The 21,973-nt window shown below is 44.4% G+C and overlaps 1 protein-coding gene across 2 annotated transcripts; it reads right to left on the reverse strand.

The window, feature by feature from the left end:
- Positions 1-8,655: 8,655 nt before the first annotated feature.
- On the reverse strand, positions 8,656-19,268 carry TGIF1 (TGFB induced factor homeobox 1). 2 transcript variants are annotated; one of them, XM_010209232.2, is made up of 3 exons: positions 18,771-19,268; positions 12,222-12,448; positions 8,656-10,902 (listed from the first exon to the last, which is right to left on the reverse strand). In XM_010209232.2, exons 1-3 carry the CDS (start codon positions 18,784-18,786, stop codon positions 10,336-10,338), a joined length of 810 nt encoding a protein of 269 aa, XP_010207534.1. In that variant the 5' UTR covers positions 18,787-19,268; the 3' UTR covers positions 8,656-10,335. The 2 variants fall into 2 exon arrangements, with proteins under 2 accessions (XP_010207534.1, XP_061851119.1); XM_061995135.1 differs by lacking the exon at positions 18,771-19,268 and adding an exon at positions 18,381-18,558.
- Between the last annotated feature and the right edge of the window lie 2,705 nt (positions 19,269-21,973).

The following is a 21,973-nucleotide window of genomic DNA, read 5'->3' on the forward strand; positions in this document are numbered from 1 at the left end:
CCACCTCCACCCCATTGCTTGCCAGAGCACTTCAACAAGAGCCAGATACTGAGATTCCTATGCGGGGAAGCTCATACTTGTTCACTGCTAACCCCACTGCCATACACACAATGCCTTGGGGCTGCTGCCAGCACTTCCCTACGGGCTTTGAAAACACCGCTGTGCCCTGGCTCTGCGTGGAGTAATAACACTGCAGCCCTTGCTCCCTGCTCCTGGGAGTGGTGGTGTGGGCACCCGGTGGCAACTACAGACAGTGTCCCAAGGTCTGGTTAATATTTCAGCACCTGCCCACACAGGTTGCACTTTGAGCCATATGCAGCACGTTATTAGCAATCCTGGCATTTATAGGTTTGTTTCCACTGACTGGTTGTGTGCCTTCTCTTTTTTAAGAGAAGGCTGACCCCAGAAATCTCATGTCACGTTACAGCACCTGACCTCCACTTCACTCATACGAGTTGAAAAAACAGTAAACGTATTACCATCAGTGTGTAACCTTGATTTCCAAAAGACTTTGGGGCTTTTTGCACGTGAGAAAAGGCTGCAGCACCACCAGACAACCTGTGAACAGCCAATGGGGCAAAGTTCTTGTTTCCTTTGGAGTGAAAAGCTTTAGGGCTGGATTTTTATTATCACAAGGAGTAGTAAAGTACATAGAGCAGACATCACGCATTGGGTAAGCATTATCACCAAGGTGAAAAAAGCAAACAGAAACAAGCAAAACAAACTCATGCCTAGCTGAGACAGTGCTGACCCACATTCTGGTGTGTACAGCCCCATATCTGTGTGGCACACGTGGCTTACGAAAAATGCCAGGCCACGCTGAGGGCACAGCACAACATGGAGCTCCCCTGGCATGGCATGGCACAACACAGCACAGCAACGCAGCATGGCTGCCAGGGGAGTCCTGCCAGGGCGGCTGGGCGATGGATGGCTCCTCTCACCCTTTTGACAGCTTTCTTCAACATGCAAATTAAAATAAATCAGCTGAAGAAACAAAGTCCAGTGTTGTGTCACTTGGCTTACATACCCAAAAAAAAAAAAAAAAAGAGAGAAAGCATGGAGATCAAGAGATCTCTGTTCTCATTTTTTTAGCAGGATCTGCCACCTTGAGCCAGGGTTAGGACTTAAAGCGTGGTTGTTTTGAATGTAGTGACAGATGAACTCCCACACTATACCCAACCTGCCTCTTTACAAGGGTTTGAGTATACTTTTACAAGTCTGGGAAAGAGGAAAATCCACATTTTACACAAAATTAAAGGCCTGTCTGACAGCTCTCTCTCAGCTGTGGGCTGTGTCCCTGCTGTGGTGTTGCTGCATTCTGCCCTGGTTGGGCTCTGGTGCAGTCTTGGCTCCCCTTCAAAGGTTCCCAAATAAATTGTTTTGTCTCTTGCCATCAGATTCACCCAGCCTCATGCAAATATTCCTTAACCATCAAAAGACACAGGGATTTAGAGGTGAAACGTGAACATTGCAGCTCCTGTGGCTGTTTGGAGAAAAACACAGCCAAAGGACCAAGTCTGCAGACGCTGCTTGTAAATGCCACTGGCATACATGAGAAGAGCTCTGAAAAACCTCACCAGGCTTGCACAACTGAGCAACGAGCCGTGATGGATAGAAGCCGTGGGAACTGGCAGCAGGGTGACACAGGAGAGCGTCAGGACTGCCAAACTATTCAGCTGCAATCCAGAAACTGAGAGTCACAGCAATAGCCATCTTCCTTCTCCCTCAGTCCCACTTCTGCAAAACATTCCCTCTCCTAGAAATTTTCATAAGTCTGTGTACATTTCCTTCAGTCTTTGGGCAACAGATAGAGTTGTGGTTCAACAATTCATGGCATCAAAGGCAGGTTACAATCCTACTGTCGGAACAGTCAAGTTTTTACATGTGGGTTTTTTAGATATCGTTTCTTACAGATCAAACTCTGATGTGTTCCAGGGAAGTAAGCTTAGACAAACCACGTAGCTGAGGAGAAGGAAAGATTATTTTTCTGTTACACAAAATCAAAAGGTTTATTAGGTCTTTCTCAAAACCCATAGCTCTTTTTCTGTGCCCAGACAAGGCTGACTGGATGTGGTTTAAAATCCCCAAGGTAGGTCTCCAGGGCTGCCTTGCAGCAGGGGATTTCCTAGGGCAGGAAGTGTGTCCCGCAGGGAGGGAGACTCAGCCAGCTCTCCCGTCCATGGCAGAAAGGGCCAAGGCACCAAGGGCCAAGCTGCAGCTTTTACAAGTGCCTCACATGTGATCTCCCTGCTCTCAGTCCAGGCCCCTGGCAGCTGGAGAGGAAGCAGCCTGTAATTAGCCCCAGGTGGAGTGAGCAGCTCCAGCTCCCCGCACCCCACCAAGAGAGCCCCGAGGTGCAGGGGAAGGTGCCCAGGGCAGCCAGCTTCAGCCCAGACCAGCTAGCAAACATAGCAGAGGTCTAGGGCAAGGTGAGGATTAAAAGTAAATCCTCATGAAAAAGAGGATCCCAAGTCAAACTCCCCCTGAGCTCTGCAAGTGTGAGGAAGCAGCAGGGTCATGCCACAGATGAGTCACTTCAGCTAGACAGGGAGTCTGGCTAATGTGGGCATCAGCTGGTCTAAGCTCTCCTCCCTACTTGTCCAATCCTGTGAAAGGAAACCTGAGCTTCTCTATCACTGCATCTGAAAGGAAATTTCTCATAGTGGAAATACCTGTTGCTTATCACTGTAAATAGGAAGGAAAAATTATGCCACCCCTCAAAGCTCCATGTGTGCTGCTTATTTCAAGTCAAGTTGCCACATCAGAGGAAGCTCAGAGTGGTGCTGGCTGCTGGAACGCTCCCCAGCCTAGTTTTGCGTGTGGCTCTCCCAGAGACCACCAGCACCCTTCTGGCCTGGGGACCTGCAACACATCCACTACTCTCAAGCTAGGTGAAGGAATAAAGTGTTGCTGGACTGAGTGAGAACTCTCCTGTGGAGAGACCTGTATGCCCACTTTCCCTCCACCTCCTCCTATGGTCTAAAGAGACAGAAGGGGATACTGTTCTGCTTTCAGAGGGTAACTAGGTTATTCCTCACTGCTCTAAGCATCATGGATATGATAGCTGAGAAATAAGACTGAGCAAGAGAGAAAATCAAGAGTCTCTCAAAGACCCAGACCACATTTATTCTTTTACAGATCAGGCAATAAAAGAGGCCTTCTGCATTTGAGCAGCCTACAGAAATTCAGGGGGAGCCCTTCCTAGGGACAGCACAGCTGAAATGGTGACAAGTCCTGACAGGCAGGGAGATGAAGTTGGTTGAAGCTGCTTGCAGCAGGATGGAGGGAGGAGAGGGTCAAGGAGGCCTGGTTTGGTAGAGGAAGGGGAGAGACTTGTAGCTTTACCACAGACAGTATGTGGTATGCAGACATAAATCTATACACTAAAAGGAGATACTTACAAGTTTTGGGGTTTTTTTTTCCATGTATCACCAGCTAAGGAAGAGAGACTTGACAAAGCCCTTGGAGAAAGTTGGCAGCACATCACTGGAAATACCTTGGCTGAACTCAAGCCAGCTGAATTTAACATGAAGAATGAGTTGCAGCAGCAACTGCCTAAGTAGTGTTTAATATGATAACCTGAACTAACCTTTCAGTCAAGGTTGGCAGAGGAATGTCTGTTTCACACCTCACTTCATGGGATGACCGCCTAGGGAAGGCCTGTGGCAGCAGAGCCAGGACTGTGCTGAAACCAGGAAAGCCATCAACACAAAACTAAACAATCCCTCTGTTTTTTAAAATGCTTGACGGACTTTATTACTAATTGTTTCTGTCTTTGTCTTACCCCTGTTACAGCACAGAAAGCAGAAGTTACAAAAAAGCCAAGCTATCTACATTGGGAAGATGTGCCTTCTCTCATGAACAGAAGTTGATTTGTTTGCATCAGAGCAAGATTTGCTGTTGTGGCTGGTTTAACAGGGTAGCAAGGATCAGGTGACTTTCAAAACAGCACAAAACTAGTCAAAATAATCTCTCACCTAGTTAAATGGACTAGGCATGACATTATGTAAGCCCCCTCAAGTCAAACAGGGAGAGAAATGATAGAGAGAGAGTTCAAACAAGGAATGAGACTAGAGGTACAAAAGAAAACAAAATAAGACATTCGGCACAAGGTCAGGCAATCAGAACATTGCAGGCTAGAAAAGGAAGTGAAATTACAGGCTCTGGCAAAACAGCTGAATGCTTATTCAGGAAAATGACAAAACTGTTTTGATACTTACCATCAGCTATGTGTCTGCTATCCAGAACAATTTCCAAGACAAGCTACACAAATTCATAAAAGCAAGCTGGAAGATATCACGTTCTTCTTGGAAGCGGCCAAGTGATTTTTAGGATTTTTTAAATATAAATACCAGGATCCATTTATGTACGGTGTCCTTACTAGGAGATATATATATATATATATATATATATATACTATCCTGGTAAGATCTATAAGCTTGTGGCAAATTAGAATTGCCTTCTCCATCCACAACTTCCAAAAGAACACCAAAAGCCCCCAGCAAAACACGAAAATCTATTCACCAAACAGAAACTTATTTTGCTCCTGCAACAGAGTTAGGACACTACAGACAAAAGTTGGGTAGGAAAGAATACTTGGTTTATACTGAAACTAGATAGGATGCATCAGTTAAGAAATAAAAGGGTTTATCCCTAACACAAGCTGCTATGGCCCTAAATGTTGGTTTGTAGGGGTGGAAACAGCAGCAATCTTCAAGTGTATGACACATCGTTTCCCAAAGAGCTATTAGACCATAGGGACTTCAGAGGCAGGACCATTGTCCATGTATTTCTACTGGGAAAACTACAGGCCTCACAGTGGGAATTATTTCCCAACTAAAGAAAAAAAAAATTAATATTCTCAAAATGAGGCTGAGCCCTGCCAATCTGGGAAATGTCACTGATGGAGGAGCTCCAGGAACACTTGACAGGGCATTATTTCCCCAGCAGCATGGCAGAGGTGCAGAGAGGGCTAAGACTCAGAAAAGCTACAGAAATATATATGTCTACCACTAAAACCTGCAGCACCAGGACTGACCTGCTCTCACTACAGTCAGGTCAATACTCTTCATCATCATCTGAATGATGTGATGAAAGGCTCACAACAAAAAACATGTGCAGGGTTTATGTATGCCCAGACAAGTGCTCTTCCCTTCAAGTGGGTCATGCTGTTACACACCTACAGACAGGACTCATTGCCCAGGGCAGGCACTGGCTAGACTGCAATTAGAGGAAGCAGCCACAGCCCTGTTCTGTGGCCCCAGAGAAGCTATCCAAGAATAAAGAGAGTTAGAAGTTGCCAGTTGCACTCATTCAACACACAAGCTGTCACCTGCCCTCTGGTTAAGTCACAAATTCAAAGCACTGCTACCTGTACACATCTTTACAGGTTTATTACACTTCAGTATAAGCAGCTGACAGATCAACACTTTGTCAGTAGAAATGCATGAAATTTGGCAGAAACCCTGCTATGCAGTGGAACAAGGATTAGCTGGGAGGCAGATGTGACTTATGCATGTCTGCATCAGCTTCAGGAACTGTGATTCATATTACACAGTGAGGCAGCATTGCAGTGCTACAAAGGACCATGACATTTATCTGTTGTTGGAAGCTACCCTAGTCTGCAAGCCTGTGTAGCAAGACTTGTGATACTCGCCAGTTTTACTCATAGACCCAATGCCTCAGAGGTGAAGGATGAAAACTCCAGAAAGCAAAGGAAGTTTTAAGGCAAGTAAAGCCAGTTTAGAGAGAAAGGTGAGCAAAATGACAAAATGCCATGGCTTTGAGCTGTTAGCAGGAATCCCCACAAAATTTAGATGGAGAAAGTAGTCTTGAGTTTTGACTTTGTAGTATAGCTAACATCACTTTATGTGATTTTCTGTGTGTGCAGAACATCAGGCACTCATTGTGCTAGGGACCGGACTAGACACTGAACCACATACAGCACACGTGGATGTAATTATTATGTCTGGAACAGCAACAGCTTTAAGCTACGTTTTGCTACAGAAAGTGGATAATCTAATCTCTTCTCCTTCAGTCTGAACACTGAAACTCATGGGAGAAGAGCCCACTGAACCAGCAAAACAAGACAGAGACATAACAACTCCAGCAACCAGTGAACAAGAGACTAAAAACAAGTAACATCCTGAAAAGTGAACATGTGCTACATTCCTGCCAGTAATCCCTATCTGGCAAACGCCAAGAGGGAAGTTGACAACAGCAAGATGCCAAGAAGAGGAAGAAAAAAAACCCACCACAACACACAAATGAGCTTTATAAGAACGAAGAAATTCTCGAGGAATAGGTTTTAAGTGTTAACTATAAAACTCTTAAGGGCTGTGAGAAAAATGATGCATAAAAACAGACTCTGACAGGCAGCACACAGCTAACTGCAAATGGTCTAAATAGCATAGGTATGTGTGACACTTTATCTGGTTATGGTGCACCTGGGCTTCCAGCTGCACTGCACCTTCTGCTGGCTGGACTTTCAGTTGCAGGCTTCCCTCTTCTCCAAGGGGAAAACCTGTCATCCTTCCCCACCAGCACCCACAATTTCTCTCCCTAGTTTCTACCTACTTTTTTCCTGACACTCCTTCTCCAGTGAGGTTATTGCCTGCACTCTCTCTGCCCAGGCAGCTGCACTGCGCTGGCTGACGAGCTGGCAATGCGCAGGAGCTTGCAGGATGGCTGCTCTGCCTTCCTGAATCAAGTTATCCCGGTTTCCTGCTCTCCCTGTGCCCTCTCCCTTCCCCATAGCACATGAGGCCAGCTGTTACAGCTTGAGCAGTTTTATAGACGTGTACATTGACCTCATGGCAGAAGCCAGGAGACATGTGGGATACCACAAGCCCCCTCCAAACAGGCAGCGAGACACCAGCCCCCACACACACACAGGCAGCGACGCCAGTCTCAAGATTCCCTCCCTATTGTAATTATTTTTGCTCTGTACAGATTTATCACATGCAGCTGCCACAACTTGTTTACAAGACACAAAAGCCATGAAAACAACGTTGTCAAAGTCTGCATGTAAGCTATTTCCCCTCGCATAGATTTTTCATACCTCTTAGCTCGCTTAGACCCTAGCTTGGCCATGAGGTCTCCAGTAATGCACAGCAATGCCTTTCCCTTATCTTCAGAGCCAGCCCATGCATATGTTTTCAGTCAGAAGCGGGTTTTAACACAGCTGCCTTCCAATTACGTTCATCTGCTGCAAGAACAGCAAAACTGCCCATGTTGTCTCATTGTTTCTTTCTACTGATTTTTTTTCCCCCCCAATTCCATGTTAAAACAAGTTCCCATAAATGAACTTTTCCTTTGCTCTACCAGGATGAGTGGCTGGTACATGAAGCCTTTTGTTTGTTACCAGGACTCCTACTCAGTTCTGGATCCTAGCTCCACCTGATGTCCTACACCTACCTACCTTTGATAATTTTATCTGGAGTTACTTCAATTTTCTGCTCTGAAAGAATGGACTTGGGTAAACTTCAATAGCCAGCATCAAAACTAATGGGCTCAGGCAAACTTCAATAGCCAGCACCAAAACTATCAGCTGTAAGTTCCAGGAAAGCAGAAACTCCATTTTGGTATTACTTTAGTGGGTACTCAATATAAGTAATTTTCTTCCTCCAAGTTAAATAACACCTCAGGGTAAGGAAAAGCTCTTTCGTGGTGTGCCAGGTGCTACTCAGCCAAGGGAGTTTGGCTTGTGACTACAGCTAAACTACAAGGTGTAACCTTAACAGGAGTAATAATTAAATAAATAAATAACTGGCCTCAAGCAAAACTGGTCACAAGTGAAGTCCTCAGGGTAAGTCAGTTAGCATAACAGAAATTCAGTGCTCATCATACAGGCAGGACTTCTGATGCTCAGTTACACTTATGCCATTTTCTGTGGCACAATGGTAAATGAAAACAGCAGAGAGATCACAGGCTTTTACTTTCAATGAAAACTGTTAACCTGAATGGCAACAGCTTTCTTCCTCATCCCATTTTCATTTTCAGTATTGCAGCTGAAATTACAAAACTGGTCATCTTAAAGAGAGAAGCTTTTTTTTTTCTTTTCCTAAACTTGTTGCCTTTTAAATTTTATTTTAAAGGGCAGAGTAATGAAAAGTAGAGATCTCTGAGAATGCCCTTTAATAATCTGAGTCTCCCACAGCACACTAGCAACCTGCTTTAGAAAAAAAAAAAAAAAAGACAAAGTCAAACAACTTAAATCAAACAATGCAAACATATTTACATGAGGTTGTTTTTCCTTCGTCAGTGCTTGAGGCGTGGGTGTCAGGAGTGTTGCAATAAAGTTCCTTCCTGCATATGGACAACGCGGTATCTTCCAAACCTCTACACTCCTAGACACTCCTCTTTGAGTGTCTAGGGCCCTTTGAGAACAATAGTCTATGCCATCAATAGATATTGGCCAGCTACCGACCAGTGTTTCCCTCAACATGGACCTCACAGTTACACACAAGGGTACTTCCATTTTATTTTATATTTACCACTAAAAATCAAATAACTAAACCAACACACATCAGTATCCCAGGAAAAACAGCCTAGAAGTACAGTGTGTCAAAAGAAGCAAGACACAATGTTCTTCCTGGACCCACAAGCAAAATTATTCCTTGAAGACAAAGTATCCATTTTTGTTCAATTTCTTTTTTCTAGCTTTATTTCAACATATTTTTTTTAAAAATCACTCTACATTCAGACAGTATATTAGGATCACTGTGTTACTGATGCTGATGCAAACATGAGTAAGGCACGGTGTTTACTATTTGCCTGTAAAAAAATTAAACATGAAGGTTAAATAAAGGCAAAAGTTCAACAGAATTCCAAAGAGTAATCCAGGGAACAAATAAATACTATTTCCAACATTAACAAAAAAAAAATGCCAAAGTGAAACAAAATGCTTACACATTGCACACTGAGCATTTCATTCTTCTACTTAGAATGATACCCTAAAGTTTTTCAGCTCTCCTGCTCCACAAAGCCCTCCTCCAACCTCACAGACAACTGTTTTGTTTTTAAGGATTAGTGGGAACTGATTTTTTCCCCTAGAGGTCTCTTATTTCACTGTTCTTGGAAGGATAAGTGTGGGTGACTGACATTCAAGTAAGTTGAAATTTGAGAAGCAAGTCTTCACATTTTTCAGTAATAAGTCATTTTGATAGCAAAGTCACTCTCTGAAAGGTAACTTGGATTGTGTTGGTCAAAATACATCCCAATACAACACGGATCTCTTCTACATCTTAGCCAACCACCTGTTTTAAATATTACACCAAGATCTGGCTCACAGAACTCAGATTGCAATCCAACACAGACTCTTCTTTTTCAGTCTACTGAATTACCAAGTCAAAACCTTGTCATAGTTAGATCAAGAAAGAAGAGTGAGAGCCCTTGTCCTAACCCCCTCAAAATTTGTCACCAGTGATGTCTAGCAGCTGTAACACAAAGACCTGCAAAGAATGCTTGCTCCAATCCCTTCTGTCTTCCTCATTTCATCTTCAGAACTTCTCCAGGCTGTCACTTCTCCTAGCCTAAAGTATTTCTAGGAGACAAAAGCTGGAATTCTTAGAGGGGCCTAAGATATCCCCCTGAAATTTAATGAGCTGCCTACATAGTTCCCTTTGGCCTCTTTAAAGAATTTCAACATAGCAGAACATGGTTAGGTACTTCTGGCCCACTTTTCAGCATTCCTTTAAACATCTGGTTAACAACAACTGCTAGCATAGCTCGCTAAACCAAAGTCAGTGTGAGCTCAAAAATATTTCTCACTTCCATTTATTTTAAGAGTATAGCTGTGTTTCCTGCAAAGCTCGTATTCAACAAAACACTCTGAATGCATCCCTTTTTAAAGAAAATATTTTATTACATTATGGGAAAAAAGCATAATCATCCAAAGTTCATATTGTTAAAAAAATTGAAAACTCATTTTAGACAGCGTGTCGGTATAGTCTGTTCCACATGGGAATGATAAGAAGACTCTATATCATTACTAGATATTGCACAGTCTGAAAGAAACAAAAACAAATCACATGATCTTGGGAACCATCTCACATTATGAAAAACCTACAAAGAAAACATTACAAAAAATCCCAACAGAGAATCCTTTCTTTCTACAGTAGCTTTAAGTTTATAATTCTTGGAATGACCATATTCCACTGAAGACCATCTCAGTGACAGGAAGCTTCATTTCAGCAATCCCTTGTGCAAATAAGATTAATAAAAAAAATAATAATAATGCAGTGAAGTCTTTTGATATCATGTGGGTGGCAATAACCACACAACTGTTAGATCCCTGCCTGGAAAAACAAAACAGTAAAGGAGAAGGAAGGGGATTTAGGCCGTAAGTTTTGCCTGCAACTCCATCTCTGCTGCCCTTTTGAGTGCAACATCCACCAGTAGCTGAAATCCACTAAAATCCTGGTTAAGGTCTGGTGGGGTTGGAGGAGGAGTGTTAAAGAGCCCACTTTGTGCATTTGCACCAGGTCCCAGTTTAGACGCATCCTCATGGTAGGAGAGGGAGTTGTCTGTGAAGCCGTTGACCGGGGGCTTCTGCAGGTCCGTGGTCTGGCCTACATCAGCTGGCTGGCAAAAGTGGAAAGGAGCATCTTTCAATGCAGTCACAGTCGTGTGGCAAATCACCGAGGGCCGAGCCAGGACCGATCCTGGGGAAGCTGGCTTGGAAGAGGACAGAGTCTTGCCGAGCGATGTGGCAGCGGGAAGGAAGGCAGAGTCCTCCAGCAGGGGAATGTAGTTCTTTGTGTTGATGGAAGACTCCACCAGGCCACCTTCAGGAAGCTTGGTCCCTCGCCGTGAGATAGTAAACTGATTTGGGTCTTTGCCATCCTTCCTCAGCATGTCAGGTAAAAGCCTGCGGCGTGCATTGATAAACCAGTTGCAGACCTGGGAATATAATGACATCTTAATTTCTACCTTCATTCATTTCCAACTATGTGCCATTAGAGTCGTTGGGTTAGATTAATGAATCCCTCCAAGCAGTTTCCTTAACTGTAGAACAAAAGAGACCTACTGACAAGTTCTGACAAGCCTGGCAAAGGTTGTCTTCCCTTGTCCGGCTCTACCCCCAGCTCCCCGCTCTTGTTACAGAAAGCCTCAGGACATCTGAAGACTGCTAACCAAAACAGAGGGGTTTAGCTTTTAACTCTGCACACACATTAACCTATTGGCTATTGTTCCCTAGCTTAGGTTAATTAACAACAGGAAAACCTTTTCTCTCTGAAGAGAGCCACTCCTCCCACAAATAGTTACTGATTTTCCTTGTTCAACTGACTGTGTCGACAGACATAACATGAATTACCTCATTTAAGTTTGTCCTTGTTTAAATATCAAACCAGTTTCCTGGGTGATACTGGATAGTTTATAGTTTAACGTCTTTTTCTGTTTACTACATAGATTTTCTCTATGATGTTACATTATGGAAATTTTGCTTCACAGACAATTACAAAATTTGCACTAATGAATTATCTGGAAAAATCAGGCCCAGGAGTCAACAGGAACCTCCTGCATTTAGCACCTTGTAAAACCAAACCAGGGTTTACCGAAGTTCTCATGTAGCCACCTTCCCAGGAGGTGGAAAGCAACAATTGTCAATAGCTGTTCCACCAAAGATGATCAGAAAATACGAGAATTATGCATCCAAGGGATCTCACAGCTGAGTGCTATCCCAGGATGACAATCTAAGCTAACCACAAGAAAGCCTCATTGTACCTATACTAACATACTCAAGTAGTTCTATCCCATGTAGGTTGTTGCACTGACCTTAATGAAGTCATCGTACACTTAATTATATACGTTTGTGTTCTACCAGAATGAGCCTCAAGTTAAGTTTTTAGAAGTGACAAGTTATACGTTAAGCTGTGTATCACCATAAAACCTCTGTTGACAATACCTTCTCACAATAAATTACCTTATACAGACATTTTATGGTTTTTTGAGCCTAATGCCACAAAAATTTGCATGCATGCTTGAATTCATGACTGTCTGTTCTCCTAGAGAAGCATTTTTATTCCCAATGAACAAACATTGTCATAATTCACAATTCATTTGTACTACTTCTTACAAAGTGCCATCAGAAGGATAGTAACAATAAAAAAAAATGAAATCTTACATGCAGTGTAAGAAAAAAATTTATCCGTGACTAGACCTCAGGTAGATTAAGAGAAAACAATTAGTTTTGAAGCGGGAACTACTTTTTCCAATACCTGTAGTGTAGAAAGGTGTGTTTGTCGGGATAACAGTGCTTTCTCTTGCTCTGAAGGATAAGCATTGTATCGGTGCTCATACAGCCAGTCTCGAAGAATCTGCACAGATTCCTTGGGTAGATTGCCACGTCTTCTCCGTTTGCCTGAGCCAGCAGATGAGGAAAGATCCAGTGGAACATCCATAGTGTCATCATCCTCTGTTTCACTGCCTGATATTGCAACTACACCTACAATTATAAGAAGACAAGAACAATTAGCTTCCTAAATCCAAAAATTACTCAGGTCCAGCATTTTATGGTTCAGACATATTTTATTACATTCTTTACTAAGTATGATAGTACAGCTTCCTATAGCCTCCTACACAGGAGATTTGTCCTGTAGCCTTAACTTGTCAAGCTGTAGCTTTTCTGTCAGCTGAACAAAAAGTAGCACCAATGATCTGTTCCTAGGGGAATTCCTCCCTGCAAACTCTCATTTTCTTGTTCCCCTGGCAACCTTTTATCTGCTGCATGTTATCAGATAGCTTCTATCTAATGCCAATATTGTCCAAATTTGCTTGCTATGGTATGCATCCAACACTGTTCTTCAAGGGTAACTACCCAGTGCCTGGGCAAAAGGTCAATAAGCAAGAACTTGAAACACCCAACTCAAGCAATGGGTTAATTACTTAACATGCTGCTGCTTCCCTCCTGGGAGAGAAACCCTGTAGATTTTGTAAATTAATAGCTCATTTCAGATATATTAATAAAAACGAATAGAACAAGAAGAACGGGCAAAACTGTGTCTGCTCCCACCCCAAGTGGATTTTCACCTAGGAAGGAAAAGTGAAGGAAAAGGAAATAACTTTGTGTGTAAGAGTCCTCCAGTTTACAGTAGATGGAGTTACTTATTTTAATTGCACTCCTGTAATCAAAAAACCAGAATCATTTAACCTTTGGGTGGATTTATTGTATGTTTGAAATGTATCACTTTGCCTCCTGATTATTTCTTCAACTTCATTGGTTTCATCTCATATTTTTATCTGTGGAAATGTGTGTTCTGTGCTACGCTTATTACAAAGGCTCCAGATTTACAAGTTAACTGCATACCTTCTTCCTTCAAGACAAAGGAAGGAAGATATTTCAAAATTTTATTATCTCTTTACATATGCACCACACTGCTAGCAATATGAAGCTATGGTGTGTAAATAAAACTAAAACAAGCAGGTATTCAATAGTTAGGAAGATTACAATGTTACTCCTTTGGGAGGAGATACAAGTCACTGAGGAAACAAGTAGTACCCTAAAATAAAAAGAATGCCACATTTTAAATACTCACCAGATTAAGCTTACAAAAAAATTCAAGAATCTTACAAACTATATGCAAATCAAAGTAAGATAATTTAAAAAATCTATTTCAGGAAACAAACTCTTAAAATAAAAGAAATGGGCCTGTGAAAGAATAAAACTAAATAAAGAAACAGAAGGAGTAAAGAAAGTTAGTTTTCCTTCATCCTTGGAAGGGTGAAGCAGAGGAGGCCCTTTCCCCACACTTTAAAACTTCAGCCAAAGATGACATAACGAATTATTATTTCCTTCTCCTACTTATGAATAGCTCCAACATACTTCGATTTCATTTAAGCTGTCCAAATATCAATGTCTATTTTTGATACGCAAGCATTCCCAGCAGGATGATCGATCCACAATTTGTCCGGTGTAGTTACTTCAGTAACTTAGTATTGTTCTCACTCTCACAATTGTTGATTTATGTAACTGACAAACACTAAACTGACATACCAAATTTTTCCTGGGATGATTTGCTACATAAATTTATCCAGTCATAGAACAGGAACAATAGGACCACTTAAATAGCCATTATAAGATAAACTCCAAATTATGTAAACAAGTTCTTAATTCCCATAGAAAGCATACCAAGTTTGCTTTAAAATTATTCTAAACTAACTGCTTTGTATTTATCATAGCTTCACAGAAAGTGGTGTCACACTTGCAACTTAACCAGAGAATACTCCTTGCACAATGGGGTCTTGGAGCCATGAGGAGCTCTTCTTGGAACAAAGATCCTGCATAGACAACATGACAGCTCTGCAAAGCAGCTCAATGTCTTTTAAATTGAATTTTAAAACTAGCTAAAACTAGACTATGCCATTCCATGTTTTCCAAGTGCACGGTTCTGGTTTGTCAGAAACCAGAGTGTTGCAGCACTTCAGTGGGTTGGGTTTTTTTGTTTGTTTTTAAGTATAATATACAGCAAGACAGGACCTTGGAAAACAGGGAGAGGCAAACAATGAGGGCTGGAAATAAGAGTGAAGAGAAGCCAAAGAAACTACTCCAATGAGAAAGTTAAGTGTCTAATGGTTTGCCAGCCCTATTTACGTGGCGTAACAGGAAGTCCCCCAGACACACACCATCCCATCTGCAGTAATCTCTGCAAGACCTAACAAACAGCTAAAATATTCCACCGGGAAGTCTCTGAATTTAAGGAAACCGATTTGACACCTAAACTTCTACAACTGTTACTGTTTTCCACTCAAAAAAGAGAGGTGACAAAATACAGTCAGAAAGCCAGCAGCATAAAAAAAACCTTTCTCTATTTTGCAAACATGATCTTTTGCTAAAGTAAAAGTTGCCGTGTGACTAACCATAAACCTACCTAGCAAGAAATGAGTCAACAGCAGAGCCTGCCCTTTGACCCACTCGTTTAGTGTGTCATATTAATTGACACACTAAGTTAGTGACACAAAGCAGGTTTTGGTTAAGCAGGAAATCCAGTGTAGTACAACCTCTCATTTAAATGAGCTCATTTAAATAGAGGATCAGCCCTCAGAACTTGTGGCAGATCTTTCTCTGCAGTGCTGTACAGAGTGAGCAGCAACAGGAAGTCATGGCTAGAAATCTCGCACTACCTCAGCTGATATTTTTTACTATAGCAGAAGCCACGTTGTTGCTGTCAAGGCTGTGTTTTCATTAAAGCATTCCTGCTGATTACAACCCAGCTTTGTTTTTCTGTCTTGTTAGTAAATCAGGCTATTCGCTACTGGTTTCCTGTTTTAACAGGGCCCAAATGAAAGGGCTTCTGGCTAGGCTCCATGGCTGGACCATTGGCTTACTGTTATTTACACCCAGAATAAAGGCTTGTGGACACGACGAGTAGTCACAGCTGACCTACTAATTTATTTCATCTTTAAAGCAGGCTAACACCAGCAGATGTGGTGTTTCATAACAAAAAAAAAACCAAACCAAAACAAAAAACCCCACCAAACTGCTTTTACATGACTACGTGAAAGCTGAACAAGTTAATTTACAGAGGTCTGAGAAACAATACAAAATCCCAGTTCTCCACTCCAGCCATCACCACTTAGATGAGCAGTCCACACTATTAATGACCTGAGAACTACACCATCAGCATCCTTTCTTGATAAATTACTTGATCCTCCTGGCTTCCCTGCTGAAGTCATATACATGATTGAATGCACTGTTGCATTGTATCATGGCCCAAAGACTTTACAAGTCCTCCTGCAATCAGCTCAGGGAAGATTACACCTAAGATCTAGGCTCAACACCCAGCCTTTAACAGCTTGAGTAAAAGTACAGTGATGACTAAAGTTGATTTCAAAATAAACTACTGCTACTTAAGAAGGCATGCCGAAATACTTTGAGGGGGAGGACAAGCCTTTAGAGAGGCTGAAACAAATTAAGGGAAATGAAAAATTTAGGCTGAGTATCAGGAAAAAAAACCCCCAACACCTCTATCCCACTGTGTCAGGGAAGAGCTTCACAGAGGAAGCAGCAGAAGCCAATTGTTATTCAAAACAGAATAAAGTATACCACCAGGAACAATCTCTGCCCTCTAAAGAGTGGGTTGACAAAAAAAAAAAAAAGAAAAAAAGAAAAAAATCACCTTATGGAAAACCTCCCACTCCCTTCGGCTTCTCTGAATTTCTTAAGGCAGATTTTTTTTAATGAGCACAGATAAACAGAACCAGTTCCCATCTAAGGCCCCGATCCTGTTGCAACCAGGTTCAGTAGGATTCCTCACATGTATAAACTTGAGAACATGCCTGCATCTTTGCAAGAATGTATTGTAAATCAGCTAATTAACAAGCTGAATATGTTGAGGGTGATTACTATCACATTATTATTTGTAAAAGAAACTATCCACAGAGAGTCCCTGGGGTTTTAATCCACTGCCTGTTAGCTAAAGGAAAAAAAAGAATCAACAAAAACCAAATCAAGCTAAACAAAAACCCCCTAAAATTAATGTGAATTTTAAAACCACCAACAAAAATAAATTAGTTTTAGATTATTCATAAGCAAACAAGAACTACAAGGATGCAGAAGGGAAATTCCACAATAAAAAAAAAACCAACCCAACTTTTTCCTCTGAGTAAGTTTAATCAGTGAGGAACAGCTTACTTGTTTTTCTCTGTATTTCACAGCTTGTGCTCTATTGCTTCTAGAGAGGCCAGACTTAGCTGTGCTATACATTTTTTTTTCTTTTAATGTGATTTTTTTTTTAAGAGTGCAAGACAGGCATCTGTAACAAAGTCACTCTTTGAAACTTCTTGAATGAGCCTCAAATGCCAGGAGGTCACAAATAACTACAAGCCCAATCCTTAATAAAACAAAGGCACTCTAGCCCTAACATCTTTTTAAAAAGTTTCCGTCTTTGTCTTCAGACCTTTTAATTTCTGCCACGAAAACCCCAGGCCCATGGCTGCTCTCAAAAGTTCTCCCTCCCGCCTGTCACCTTTCGTTGTTTCCATTGTTTCAGCTCAGGACTTGCAATCCTCAAAGCAGATCTTTCCCTCTCTCTGTCTCACACTCACACACACACACACAAAGCCTTACATAGGCATACCTAGAAACTACGTCAGCGTTTTTCACACGCACTTATTTCGGGGGTGGCAAGAACAACAGTTGAAAGTGCAGGGAGTTTGGTATTTCACCAACCAGCAGCTGCCCTCGGGGAGCGAAGTCTGAACAATGGAAGCAACAGCAGACAGGAAACCAGCTCACCACTGCTGTGCAAACAGGGAGCATAGGAATGTCCTAAAAATAACTGGGCTAAATTAATTCAGTGAAACCATAAAAAAAAAAACCAAACCAAAAACAAAACCAAAAATGTTTCCAATAAGGTTAAGAATCTCGACCTACTTAAGACGACTGAAATACTATGAGGCCAACGCTGTCCCTGTCCCTAGGCACAGGCGCTAAGCTGTGGAGCCCCGCAGTTCGCGGGGAGTCTGCGGCAGGCACGGTGGGGAAGCTTCGCTCTTAAACTGCACCCTGCCCGCCGCTTCAACTTCGGCTTTGTGCCCTAATTCCCTTTGTGTATGCTCCTCTTAGAAGAGTAGCACGTCCGAAGCTTCTTAAGAGGGCTACAAACCATATTAGTACATCGCGTTTCCAGCAGCCCAATGATTTCACGAACTATATATGCATTAATTGCTCCCCGGATACTAACAATGAGCGAGACTGCTCTACTACAGAGCCACAGGAATGCGTAGTAGGGGAAAAACAGCACAACTCTGGAGTACTGAACATGCGCACTGCTCCACTCAGCCCTCCACTTTCGGTAATTTAATGGTCTTTGAATGCAAAAACACCTTTCATCCACACTACAGACTGGTAAATCGCAACTAGGATCGTGCTTTGCTATCAACTTCTTTCAGCTAGCGCAGATGTGTTCAATCTGAAAACACGTTCCGCGTCTTTGTGGCCAAGCTCTTAATTTAAAGGCACTTAAAGCACCATGAGCGCAACGGATAACAATCCTATAACTGTAAAGTTTGCCTGTTCATAAGTTTACACAAAGAAAACTCAAAATGCCTTATTTTTTCGGGGGCAGGGGGAGAGGTAAACTTTTTTTTTTTAACCCTGTGTCGAAACTTTTGTACTTCCTCCTCAATCACCACCCCCAGCCTCATTTTAAGGGATAAAAGAAAGGAGATGAAAAGGCAGCAAGTTTCAGCAAAGCAAGGCAGCCCAGGGCACGGACAGGGCTTGAGACCCTCCTGCAGCGTCCCCCCACGCTACCGTGCCCGCTCCCACCGCGCCACTGCGAACAAAGAGTTGCCAGACGGCCGCTTGGAGTTGCAGGCGGCCCTGCTGTCCTCCCCCCAAGTTGGGAAATGACCCCGCACCCTCACCCCTCCTGTACCGGGATGACGGAGTTCAGCGTAGAAAAAGAAAAATAAAAAGCATCAAAAAGCTTTTTAACGGAGGGCAGAGGGAAGAGGCTGGGCGGAGAGACGGAGAACAAAACTTCGCGGAGGCACAAAGCGGTCGGTTGGACATGTTTTTGACAGGGAGCCAGCGGCGCAGAGGCGGCCGCCTCCAAACAACAGCCCCGCATGTTTTGTCTGGGTGCAGAGCATCCACTGCCATCTTCCACGGGAGCTCTGCCAGGGGGAGTAGGGGGAGCACTACGAAGAAAAGGGCCGAGAAGCAAAGGAAAACAGACTCTGTCTAGCTTGGCAACAGCCCTCCCCACGCCGTTCCCGCGGGGAGAAGAGGCGCGGGGCACCCCGCTTTCTCCCATCACAACTACCTTTTTTACTTTTCATCTTGATCGCGAGGGCTGAGCCGCTGCCGCCGACAGCCCGCACACCAACTCAAGTTTCTCTCCCTTTGCCGGACGCCGCTCTCCTTTTAAACTCGGCGAGGAGGACAACGATGAAGAACAAACGCCGCCGCGGAGCCAGGCGCCCAGTCTGGGGCCGCGCTGCTGTCAGCGGGAACCGCAGGACTCTTCCTCCCCGGTGGTTTTCTGGTGCGGCCGCTGCCGGGGTGGGCTTTCCTCCCCCCCTTCCCTTTGTTCCCTTCTGCCAGTGATTGGCCTCGGCTTAGTTAAAGTGAGGAAAGGCACAGGAGGAAAAGGTACCCGGAGCCCGCCCTCCCCCACCTCCCCGCAGTGAGTATGGGAGAGTAACCGAGGACTGCACTGGCACTCACGACCGCCGCGCTGCCTCCTCCTCTCTCTCCTCCCCTCCCGGGCTGCTGTGCTCTGTCAGACGGGAGGGGAGGGACGGGCCGGCGGGAAGGGGGGGAGTGCGCCCCTACCCGCTTGCTTATGCACACACAACAGCAGTGGAGACCTCTGTACCTCCCGCTCCCTCGCCTTTCTTCCAGGCAGACGTTTGATCATTAAACTGGAAGGAGAAGAGGGCGGGGGGGAGGGACAGATTTTGACAGCTGCCCTTGACTAGCCTCCTCCTGTTGCTGCCGGATGAACCACCCACTCCTTCGCGTGAATAGAGAGAAGAAAGGAGAGTACGTACGGCAAGAGAAGGAGCCCTCCAAAGACCGGTGCCCCTCTCAGTGCTGCCAAGCAGGGGCTGCTTCGCCTCCAGACCCTTCTCTCCCCACCCCCCCGCCCCCGATGGCACTCACGGAGCGGGGCCGGCCGGCGCTGGCCAACCTCTCCCGTGAGGAAGGCAAGCCCCGTTTCTGGGATTATTTTTACACCAGTTCGTAAAGGTTGTGGGTTTTTTTAACCCTCTCCGTTCCTCCCCCTCCCCCATCATCCTCAGCCTGGTGGGTTTTGGTGCGACACATGCTCATAGCTGTTGGAAGTCTCACAGCTTGACTCATCTTTCTCGGGCGAGCGCGCCTTGAAGCAACAGTTTATTTTTCTCCGGGATGGGAAATGCGGGACCTGCGAGCCGGTGGAGTGTTCGCTCCAGCTTGCTACCGGGAGGGGAGGAGGGGGAAGATGAAAGGGAAGAGCCCTCCCTGAACACGGGCGGCCTCGGCGGCAAAGCTCGGTGCCCCTTTCCTGCCGGCCCCTGTCAAAGCGAGGTGCCCCTTTGGTGCCGGGCACGTACTTCAAAGTGCAGAACGCCTTGCTCTGGGATGAGATTTTCACGCGGGAAGGTTTTGGCGTGGAAAGCACAATAAGCCGCCTTGCTTCGAAACGCGCGTGCGAACGTAGCGTGGCTCTCACGCACGGGCGTGTATTTATTTATTTATGTTATTCCTGCACCGCCACGTGCGGGGCTGTTTGCGGACGAAGAGGAGCGGTGGCAGGCGCTGGGGGTTGGGAAGCAAAACGCTTTAGACGGCTGACGAAATAATGGCATTCCTACGGCAGAGCTGTGCCCCCACCCTCCTGGTCGGCGGCGCGGCTATCCACACAAACGCGCATTCAACAGCAGTAGAGGAAGCAACAACGTTTTAATAGCAAATCCTCCCAAGCACCTTGTAACTATTTTTTATGTGGCGTAATTACAGCAACCTTGCTGGAGATAAAACAGCTGTTACATCCTGAGCGGGGGGCATGTTGGGGGGGAGGGGGCGGCTGATGACTCATGGCAAGTTAACAAGGCCCCACTGTCGACTCACTTTTCGGTGATGGCTGGGTCTGGCGGGCAGCTGTGTTGTTGCCGCGTGGTGCGAGCCGGGCTGTTACCTGCCGGCCCTCCGGCGGCCAGGGGGCGCGGGGGGAGCGGTCTCCACTCAGGCCGCCTTCTCGCCGCGCCTCGGTTGCGTCCACGCGGCTGCCGCCCGGACGGGGCTGGGAGAGCGCGGGAGGGACGAGGTGTTTTTAACGTGACGAGAGGCGAGCTGTGCCTCCGGGGGACAGGTGATCCGGGGGCGAGGGCTTCATGCGTGCACGCCGGCGTTTTGTTTTGTTTGTTTGAATTGTTTTGGTTTTGTTTCCCAGCTCTTAGTGCTGAGTCTTCGAGCGGGTGTTCTGAGCGTCCAGGCGTAGTCATGCCAGAAAAGTAATTATGGGAAGTTAACAAAAGACATGTCAAGGGTTTGAAGAGATTTCCCTTTCTCCGCACCGCCCCAGCCGTTTCACGCTTGCTTATTGTCCTTGGGACGGCCGGCAAGCTTGTGAAACAAACTTCCTTTTTTTTCCTTTAATTTTTGTTTTATTTTGTTTTGGGGGTTTGTTTGAATTGGAGCTTGTTTGTTTGTTTTTCCCGTCTTTGTTAAGGTCACGTTTATGAAGGGAAATAATTTTTTTTAAAGTGTGGTTTTTTTTTTTTTTCCACACTGAGCTCATGCTCACTTTTAATAGTGTTAGAACTCACCTTTCCACCTGTGCTGAAATGTGGGTTCCTAGGAATTTCCTCAAAGGATACTAGGAGGTGGTTGCCTTCTCATGGCAGCTTTTTAGCCAGCAAGAGCAGGCAGTGGACCAGTGGGATGGATATCCATTCCTAGTTCCCTGGGTGCAGAATGCAGGGATAAGCGTGTCTTTTTGAACCATGGATGTGAATATAGTGGGGTATATCCATGCTTGAGACCCCTAGGAAAGACAGAAATTGGGCTTCTATGGTGTATCTTGCAATTCTTGGCTGGGGGAATACCTTGGGTCTGAAATACTTGAAACGGGATACCATTTCTGCCTGAAAATTCTGGCCGTCTTTACCACTTGAAGACTCTTGGTGTGTGTTGGAGGTGGTAGGGTGCCAAAAGTTTGCAAAAAAATAGTGGGTAAAAGAAAACCCTTGCAACCTTCTCTATCAGTAAAGCCTCAACACACCTGAAACAAGTTTGTATCTAAAGTAAGGGCAGGTGATTTTTCTTGCCTGTCTTGAGCTAAATCAGAACAACTTGATTTTACAGTGGAAGCAGCAACCTGGTGGCCTCTAAGTTGATAATTGGTGTTGGCTGCTGCACACAGGCAGAAGCAGATGATATGGAAAATAATATGTAACTTTCCACACTTTTTCCTTTGCACGTTGGCGAGGCTTTGGTTTTTAGTAATACTTAATTTGCTGGAGCTGTATCAACAAGCAT

This window comes from Colius striatus, chromosome 4, assembly GCF_028858725.1.
Source record: "Colius striatus isolate bColStr4 chromosome 4, bColStr4.1.hap1, whole genome shotgun sequence".
In the NCBI taxonomy this organism is placed as follows: domain Eukaryota; kingdom Metazoa; phylum Chordata; class Aves; order Coliiformes; family Coliidae; genus Colius; species Colius striatus.